Genomic DNA, 10500 nt, shown 5'->3' with positions numbered 1-10500 from the left:
AACCCTATATTCAACTTTAGTCGAGGACCTGGCTATAGTTGGTTGTTTTTCCAATGATAAACTAATAGGAGTGTGCCCAAAGAAGAGAATATATCCAATGGTGGAAGCACGATTTGTTGGGTCCCTAAACCAATCCGCATCTACATATATGCTAAGAATGTTTTAAAATTGGCAATTGATTCATAGGCCATAATTTATAGTACTTTTCAAGTATAAGAGAATTCGTTTGATTGCTTTCCAGTGAGTTTATGTAGGAGAGTACATAATCTGAGAAAACTTTAATTGTTGCGGTGAGGCAATAGGAGAGAGCACACATTTAGTATCTTACATATTTGTTTCCGTTAACAAATCAAGTATATACTTGGATTGGGTTTAAAACAAACTATTAGTTGTCTGAAAAACTTTAATTCCCAAAAAAAAAAAAAAAGACTTACCCATAGTCGGGTGCCAATTAACATTTTTTTCAAGACAATAACTCAATTAGAAATATAGATTATCTTCTAAATCAAAAAATAACTTTTAAAATAAATTTGTAATTTTTTAAAATATATAATATTAAAATAAGAACAGGTGATTCACAGTAGCATGGGTGGTAATTGATTATGTTACTAATTTTGGAAAAATAATAGATTTGTTAATTTTCGTAAATTCCCATGTATGTATTTTATTGGTAAAATATTGTTAATGTTTTCAAATTAAACCATAAAAACATGTGAGAAGCGCTAGAAGGAGGGCTTGAACCTCCGACCTTGTGGTTAACAGCCACACGCTCTAACCAACTGAGCTATTCCAGCAACTTGCTTTGTATTTCATGCGTATGACTCTGTGGAACCCACTTAAATTCAACAACGCCGGTTGAAGACCATATAAGTTTAAATTATTTAATAACAATACTAGTTGTATATATAGTAAACAATATTATTGCAATAATTAGTATATCTTTGCTAGCAAATTTTTTGAATTTTTTTATTATATTACTAAATTATTTTTTTATATATTAATTTCATCTTAATATTTAATTTACTATTATCACTTAACTAGTGTTTCAGTTATATGCCAATTAAAAGTAAATTGAGCTTTATAAACATTCTAACACTTTCAAGTGAAATTTAAAACAAGCTAGGAAAACAAAATCATTTTTGGTATTATTTATTAGATTCCCTTGTTAACGTTAATAAGGCACTAGAATGTGATGGAAAATTAATTTAATCGAACATGAGGTTGTTTTGTGATATTTATATTTTATTTTTATTCACTTTTTACTACTTTAATTTTTAAATATCATGGAACTAAAATTCAAGCTTTGATGTTTAATGATGTTGGGCTAAAATTCAAGAACCAATTTTGATTGAAGATGGCGACGAGGATGATGGATTGAAGAAGAAGATCAAGAAAGAGGATGATGACGAGTAGGATAGATTGAAGAAAATCGGTAGAGCTATTCAGAGAACTCTTGAGAGATTGTTATTCTCAAATTTTAAATATATTTTTCCAGAATAAAAAATTTGTTTTACCTTTAAATTAAATTTTTTATTATGAATTAAAAAATAAATTTTAAATATAAAATGTTAAAATTATTTTTTAAGTGGATTTGAAAAATTAAAACTAATGCTTTTACATTAAATTTAAATATAATATTTAATTTGATAACTATTAATACATTAAAATTAGGGTTTGATTACAAGAAATTCAAAAAATCTAATGAAGTTTTTTTGAGAAGTACATATAAAGCTGTTTAAAAAAAATCTTAGAGACAAAATTTTTAAAACAAAGTTCACTTGTCTCAACTTCGGACACTCGAGGAATTACATAATTACAACATAGTAGACTCCAAGGTGAAACCTCTCATAGTACCCTCTTTTATGTGCATGACACCGTACCGACGTTTAATCCTTGAAATAACTCGAGCTGGCGTGGTCTCTCATCGCTCCTTAACACACGAGTCCTGCAACCACAGGTCAAACTCTTATAAGTTCAGATAAACTTAGTGAGTCTCTGCATTCCTCGAAAATAGAGCCCATCTTACATGGGTTTAAATAGAAAGAACTAAATACTGCTTGTGCGAGTAATTTCTCTTAAACCCGTCGTAGTGGACTCTGATTTATTCCCAATCCTATCTCCTTGCGGATAGATCATTAAGAGAATTATCCCTGGGCAATCCTATCAATCCACGACCAGTCTTGACGGATTCCTTGGATGTCTTACCATTTTTGCAGACTCTGCCCTTCCTTTACTTGTATTCTTCTTTCCATTTATTCCTAGTGTGGAAACTTCTTTTCCACCATGTCCGTATAAGCTAGTCTTGCAGTCTACCCTTTTCATGACCCTTGGGTATTTCCCTTTGGTGGTTATTCCAAATCTGTTCAATCCATGGCGGACTCCTTCTCTTAACCTAGTCTTGAAGGACTTGCTATCATCCCATCTTTTGGGGTAACTATTGAGATTCCCCATCACTTTGGTATATCAAGTCCCACTCGAGACGAACAATGATTGGATTACTTCTTCGTAATCTGCCTTATACAAGATACCATGCTTATAGGTGAGACATGTCCGTCTGTTGGGAACTGCTTAGGCCTACCGTACCCAATAGACTGTCATCTACGTAACTGTTGGAGTTTAGGATTTCTCTTATGAGATGGTTCCCTATAGATTTAGCCCTTTGGGGTGCACTTTACAATATAATCCCCCCTTAAACAGGAATAGTCTTGACAGACACATTTGTCACTCGGTTTATCCTTCCAAGTACCTCTTAGAGGCATCCCATGTTTACTGTCTCGGTGGACTACCACGTGTTTACTATTTTGGCGAGCTATACTGGTTGCCATAGTCGAGCTATGGTCTTACACCTCAATCCTCTTAAAGGTGTCACCCCCAAGGACCTTATCATTATTGCAGTGTCACTCCATAGAGCCTATTGACTGTCATCACAGTGATACTCTATGGAACCTAAATACCGTCAATATCATCTCATCTTATTTTCACCTTGATGCTCGAACACCAAAGTGCCCCATCCGTAAGGCCCGGAGCTTCGCACATCATGATTTGCTCCTAACAATCTCGGATGACAGAATCTTAACGAAATTCCAATTTCCTTTTTTCCTATTTCTCCGTCCATTCCTTCATTTGTCATCCTAACATTGATGCTCGAACACCACAAAGTCCCCTTTACAAGGCCTAAAGCTTCGCACATCACGAGTGCACTCAGTAAAATCGTATAGCGGTATCTAATAGAATCACCCCTTATTCCCAATCTTAACTTCGTCTAACCCAACGATGATTCCCTTACATGTTCCACTATTATAAACATGCAATACATGCATTTCACAGGTGAACTACCATGGAATCATATTTAATTCATGCATACTTAGCATTTCAAGGCTAGGTACAAAAACTCACTTGATGCTTTTTCATCTTGTCAACTTAGCTTTTCTAACCGCCAAAGCTTCCATTCTTTAGGCAGCTAAGCATGTCAACCAAATAATGGTTTAAACTCAACATGTTTAACTCAAGCCTCGGTTTTCCAAAAACTTACAGAACCTTAGCTTGTTGGATACTCTACTTTCCCGATTTAAAACTCAAAACTCATGCTCACTGCTCCATACAAAGCTTCCCATAATTATCTATTCTTCAAAGTAACCAAGGAAAAAGATGAAGAGAGAAAAAATGAAATAGAAAGGAGAAGAAATATCCTTAGGAAGTCATTTTCCCAGTTATTTATAGCTCTTTTCACTCAGCTATCAACCCCTTAAGAACTGTTCATTGATAATCATTTTGTCTTTCACTAAGGAAACTGCTGGTTCTATTCTAACCGGACCAGACTTGGACATTAACCTTGTACAATTTTAGTTACTAACTTTTCCTGATTTTCCAATAGAGGCCGCCAACTTATATGTCTTTTAGTTTAACCCACAATTTGTTCAAAATTTTTGGGTTTTAAAGGAAATCGGGTGTGAAAACATCTCCTATTCGTACCAGATGCTAAGAAGGGTAAGGGGTGTTACTTGGTAAGTGTTAGTACTTAAAATCACTTATTGTATGATGTGTTAAGATAATGGATTATCTCCATGGGCAAGGCCCCACAATAACACCCCATTACCTGACTAGATCGCCGGGTCAAGGCACTGGGATTTTACATTTGTTGCTGGAGCAACAAAAAAAATGAATTACAATTCAATTCATCATATCAGTTAGGTTGTTAGAGTCAAGTTGTATTATATCAAAATTTAAACTCATGTCTGAACTCTATACAAGCTTACGAAAACTTATTCAATAGTCTACTGTCGATCAATGACCAATTTGTAATGTTTTCAAAAATTAGACTAATGCTGCAAAGTCGAGGGCTCCTTGGCACGACATCAATTACTGACTTAATCTCATCGCGATGTGAAAAGTCCATCATCACGACCTGCACTCTGTTTTTATGAAATTTCTAAGCTTTATTTCTTAACACCCTAAACAATGCTCATCACCATATTTCAACCAATTCAATCAACATACCAATCTCATATATGTATTTTCAATCTTAAATATCATATAATTGAACATACTACTTAATTAAATATAACTAAGTTTATAAGATTAACAAAATGATTAGAATTTTACAATTGTGTTTACAAGAGTTTTACTTTCATATACTTGATTTAACCTATGTACATGTCATAACTAGGGCTAAGCCATGAAATTTCAAGAAGAAATGAGATAATGAAAATAATAAATTTAAAAATAAAAATTAATTAAATAAAAATAATTTAATAAATAAAAATAAACTAGAAAGAAATCTTAAAATTTATTTGAATTGCACTCTTCAATCCTTGACCTCACTAAAATCATCAATTATGTCGTTTATATCAAATTTTTCTGCAATTTCTTTCTCAATGTACACAACAAAAGAAGTTCTTAAAAAAATCATCTTCCATCTTGCTACAAAGTCGAGTCTTCACAATGTTCATAGTAGAAAAAACACGTTTTGAGGATACTATTGAAACTGGAAGAGCCAATATAAGACTAATCAATCTATCAACGAGTGGGTACATGACTGACTTTCCACTCTCAACTAAGCTTCTACAAAGTTCAGAAAGTGTTGATATTTTTCTAAAACCAGGATGCTTACATACATCAAGTTCATAATTCTTCAACTCATATAGGAGACGTTCTTTCTCTTGTTGAGAAAAATCTTCTCGATAAAACTTGTTTACAAGAATGCAAATTTTATCAATATCAAATAACTTGAAAAATTCCTTGGGATCTAAAGCTGTAGTAAGAGTGAGAAGGTTGACAACATGTTCGTTAAACCTACTCTTCAATTCTTGCAACTGAGCATCTATTGTATCAAAAAATATATCCACTGGATAATGATGCTCCACTGTAACATCTTCCTTCTTGTTGCGACTACGACCCATAATGTATTGAGCATTCATATCTGGAAAATCCAAATCCAAAGTTTCACAAAAAGATATCACATTTTTCAGCAATTCATTCCATCCATCATCTTTCAACTTTTGAATTAAATCTTTTGTTGTCAAAACTAAACTAATGGCATTTAATATATCTTGAGAACGACGTTGCAATGCTTGACAAAGGTTATCAGTAATCCCTAAAACTTCATTCATTATATGCAAAATAAAAATATCGAGTCTCACCAGGACTTTGTAAAGTGCCAATTTGATTCATTCTTGTTCCAGTTGCTAACTCATTGATGGATACCAAACGAGTTATTTCACCTGCTTGGGCTTTTTGTAATTCATTGTGCCGTTTGGAAGAAGCAGAAGTAATATTAACAATATCAAACAAGTCTTTAAAGAATTGATGCACTTCAAACACTTCTCTTGCTGCTGCAACTAATGCTAACTGAAGACGATGAGTAAAACAGTGAACATAATATGCATATCGACAACCATTCAAAATCAAAGCTTACAAACCGTTAAATTCCCTATGCATATTGCTTGCTCCATCATAGCCTTGACCTGGGATATTTTGTATGTCAAAACTATGTTGCAAGAGAACATTAAAAATCACATTATTCAAAGTCAATGATGCAGTATCTTTAACATGGACTATATCAAAAAACTGTTCTTTTACCCATCCTTGTTTATCAACAAATCTCAAAATAATTGCCATTTTCTCTTTTTTTTTTTATTTGTCTCTTGCTTCATCCACAATAATGTTGAACTTTCTGTCACCAATTTCTTCACAAATTACATTACGAATTCTACTGGCATAAATTTGCAATATCTCTTTTTGTATTGTTGAAGAAGTATAACTAGCATTTTGTGGAGTACTTTTCAAAACATCTTCAACTTTCTCATCATACAATTCTAATAGTGATAACAATTCAAGGAAGTTCCCACGATTTTTTGATCCCGAGTTTTCATCATAACCTCTAAAAGCACACCCTTGAAATGACAACCATCGAACAACATTTGTACTAGTGTTCAGAATAGATGATTATCTGCAATTTGCTGTGGTTTTTGTCTATCAACTGATACTTTAATATGTTGAGCTTGATTCATTAAATCTACATAAGCTCGTTGTGTAACAGCTCATTTTTGGGTCAAATCGGAACAGTGGTTTCGGGACCATAAATCTGACATCATAAAATTTATTTTATTATTATTTTATGGTCTGCAGCATGATAGTAACATCGTATAAAAAATTTGTGAAGAAATTTTATAGTTTGCATGCTAAATTTGAAAAAAAAAAAAAGACTAAATCATGTAAAGTGCAAAACTTGTGTGCTATTAGTAAAAGATGTTAAATTGTTATGGAATTTAAAAATGAGTGGCCTTAAATGGAAATTATACCATTAAAGAAGATAGTGGATGATTATGGCTTGGTAAAAGTGAAAATTTTAATGTTTTTAAAGGTTATTAAAGTAAATTAGTAAATAAAGATAAATTAAATAAAACAAAACATGGCTATCATCTTTCTTCACCATCTTCAGCTGATTTTGCTAAGGAAAGAACACCATTTAAGCTTTCTAGGTTCGGCCATGGTATCTTTGGGTGCATGATAAAGATAAGTCGAGATTGAGATTAGATCAGGGAAAAGGAAAAATGGACGAATAATCGATAATTTCCATCCGAGCAACTTGAGGTAAGTTTGTATAATTAGAATCAAACTGTCATTTAATTGCAATTGTATGAAATGAATATGTATATATATGTGAATTGAATGGTTGAAATAAATGATATTGAATTGCTTAATTTGAATTGTACTGAGTAATAACGAGCTCCGTTTCAACTATAGAAAATCGTAGGATATGAGTGACATGTCACTAGGGTTACCGTTTTGGTCGAGCTCCTGCATTTGTTGCGGACTCACCATAGCTCGTATGAGCTTACTGATATATTAGCTCTTATGATCTTACCGTTCTTCAGCAGGGAATGAGCTTACCGATCATGCCTCAAAAGAGCAAAAATGATAATGAATTGACGGATTACCGATTAATGCACATAGTGTGTATCACCCGAGTATCCTTCAATGTTTCATTAAGTTCAACGAGCATTATACTGTTACCGGTTATATGATTGAGAATGAAATGGAATATGATATGTGTTAAGAGGACGTATGGAACTGGAAACGAGATTTTATGAAATGTATGAATGAAATGCTATGTAAGTTGAATGCCAAATTGAATCATTTATGGATGAAATGTTGGTTATATGCATATTTGAGGCTCTAACCTATTGAGGTGTATATGTGATAGGCATTTGAATATTCGAGTTGGACATATTGATCTAATTGCTTAAATTATGCAATGTGGTAAGTTTAAATTCTATTATACGTAATTACTAAGCTTTAATGTTTACGTAGTTTATCTCTTCGTGTTTTATAGAGGTTCGTTAGCTAGCTCAATTCGGACGATGTTGGAGATAAGCATCACACTATCCAGTCGATTTCTCGGTACTTTTGAACTTATAGAAGTTGTGTAAATATGACATGTATAGGCTAGTTTATGGGAATATGTTTTTAGTTACTTTAGCTTATTGTATAGTTATGTGTTTTGATGTTCTTAAGCCATGAGATTTGGCTCAGTTGTTATAATGGTCAAATGTGTATAAGATGATATGTTTTGGCAAGTTTGCTTATGAAGGATTTGATGCATATGATAATATTGGTATGTAATGAGTTGGTGATTGGAAAATGCTTGAATGTTATTTGATATTAGGATAGGTATGAGGTTGAATCATATTAGTTTGATATGTGTTTAAATGCACAAATGGTATTGATTTGAGTATGTAAATGATTAGTTTTGAAATGACATATATGTGCATTGAAATGGTTGTTTATAGTTGCTCATATTGTATGTAAATTTGGTACTATATGAATGGTTTAGGTACATGTGTTTTGGGGTGTGAAAAGTGGCTTAAACCAAGCTTATTTCATGCCACACGACCTGAATACACGGGCGTGTTACCCTTATTTGAAATTTTTTCTAAGTTTTATCAAAATTTTTATATGTTATCGATTCAGTCCCAAACGTATGAATTAAGCTTTGTATGCTCAATTTAAGCATTTTATGAATATGAATGATTGATAATTACTGAAATGAAATTATATTTGTTCAATGTTTGATGAATTACCGATCTGAACTGAGTTGAAAGTCTGATTATGCCTCTTAACTTATTCTGGCGAAGGTTACGGGTTACAGGTGTTACATTTATTGGTATCAGAGCCACGATTTAGTCGATTCTAGGACTACCATAGAATATACGAGTCTAGCTATCCATGCCATATATAAACTGCGATAGTGTGATATCTCCTGACAACTTTTGAATTATGTTTTATATAGTAAATGAATCCAAATCGAGCCGTAGGTGACGACGTTGAAAGTAATGCGCCAGCTCCCGCTCTAGAGACTGTGCCTTTTAAATCTAGTCCCATTACGGGAAGTCAGGGAGGAGAAGCTAAACAAGCTTTCTTCTAAGTGTTAAATGAATGGTTCACTGAATTTGTTCGAGTAAACCTGGCTGCTCAACAACCTCCATCCCCGCCTGTTCCTCACTCGATCCCTGTAATGCCTCAAGGTACAAACCCGTTGCGATTAAATAAACCTCCCATTGATAAGATGAAAAAATATGAGGGCTGAAGAATTTCAAGCTACAGTTAGTGACGATACTGAGAGAGCTGAGTTCTGGCTTGAAAACACGATCAAGGTTTTTGATGAACTTTCTTACACACCTGATGAATGTTTGAAGTATGCTTGTAACACCCCAAACCCGGCCTAGACGTTATGGCCGAATCTGGTGATGTCACATGGAAAGGAATTTTAAGACAGGATTGTCGAGTTTAAAAATCGTTACTGTAAATTAGCTTTTTTTAATTAAAAAACTAGTTGATTTGCTTTAAAACTTGTCTCTTAGCGGAAGCTTTTGTAACCAATTAATTTAGGGAAAATCGTTTCTATTCACGAAAAATCTTAATTTTTAGAAGAAAAAAACTGTGTTTTTTGGAGTTGCAGTTTTAAAAAAATACATAAAAAACAGTATAAAGTCCCAAATTTAAAGCCAACCAATCCATAGTCCAGAAGATACATCAAAAACCCTAAATAAGTAATAAATTCTAGGCATTAACAGAAAGTAGTCTAAAATTTATGTCTAGTCACCGTGGAGTCCTCTGCTGCATCGACCCGTCAAGTCTGGGGATTACCTGTACAGATTAAACAGAGAAAAGGCGAGTTTTCACAAACTCAATGTGTAATCCCCACAAAAAATGCATACAAATAATCAACGAAATTCAGTTAGACACAGTCTAGGGCCCGTGCCCATCACAGAATCAGTTTGGGCCTTAGCCGATTCAGATACAGTCTCAGAAATACATTAGGGCCTTGGCCCATAACAGATACAGAATGCAAGTACAGTAAATTAGAATCCTACCCACCAGCCTCTACACACCATCTTCGTCCAACCCTACATACCATGTAGGGATTAAATCAACCCACCCATCCCTACACACCATGCTGTATCGAAATGCGGCACATAATAAGAAGGTTGCAGCAGAGCTGTGAGATAACAGGCTTAATAGCCTTTCAGACACTTCCTCCAAATATCATCAACCCACCCCGATGCAATGCAACATACAAAATATGTCATACCATTATGCAATTAATAGTTCATACATTCAAATATCAGAATTCATGCTCAGTATAGAAATCATATAGACAGATCACACATATAGGGGTCTAAGTAAAGCTTATCGACCCTACAGTAGGTCCACAGTCGACTTGGGCGACCCGTGCAACCTTATAGAACTTTTCAAAAAAATGGGCTCATACGCCCATGTGGCCCACTCGGCCCAAATTAGCCTTGGCCACGTGATCCATTTTTAATGTAACCCGTGCTAGTTAATTATTCATATATGTTTTCACTATTTACTTATATGTTCCTTCAAAGTTGTCTACTTGAGTCACTGTTACTAAATTATTTATATCTTGAGCTATAGAATTCTGAATTAAGATCCGCTTCATGTATTTGAAACTAGACTCAAATAAATTTCTACCAT

General features: G+C 33.8%; 1 protein-coding gene and 1 non-coding gene across 2 annotated transcripts; both read right to left on the bottom strand.

Moving 5' to 3' along the window:
• Nucleotides 1-720: 720 nt before the first annotated feature.
• On the bottom strand, nt 721-794 carry TRNAN-GUU (transfer RNA asparagine (anticodon GUU)). The gene has a single exon. It is a non-coding gene; the product is annotated as a tRNA-Asn (tRNA).
• Nucleotides 795-4871: 4077 nt separating this feature from the next.
• Nucleotides 4872-8987, bottom strand: LOC105775569 (uncharacterized). Its single transcript, XM_012598076.2, has 4 exons — nt 8966-8987; nt 5919-5986; nt 5640-5847; nt 4872-5419 (listed from the first exon to the last, which is right to left on the bottom strand). The coding sequence occupies exons 1-4, from the start codon at nt 8985-8987 to the stop codon at nt 4872-4874; spliced, it is 846 nt and encodes a 281-aa protein (XP_012453530.2).
• Nucleotides 8988-10500: the final 1513 nt, after the last annotated feature.

Source organism: Gossypium raimondii, chromosome 10 (genome assembly GCF_025698545.1).
Source record: "Gossypium raimondii isolate GPD5lz chromosome 10, ASM2569854v1, whole genome shotgun sequence".
Classification (NCBI taxonomy): domain Eukaryota; kingdom Viridiplantae; phylum Streptophyta; class Magnoliopsida; order Malvales; family Malvaceae; genus Gossypium; species Gossypium raimondii.
Note: the sequence above shows the minus strand (reverse complement) of the source record. Positions and strands in the feature narration are given on the sequence as shown.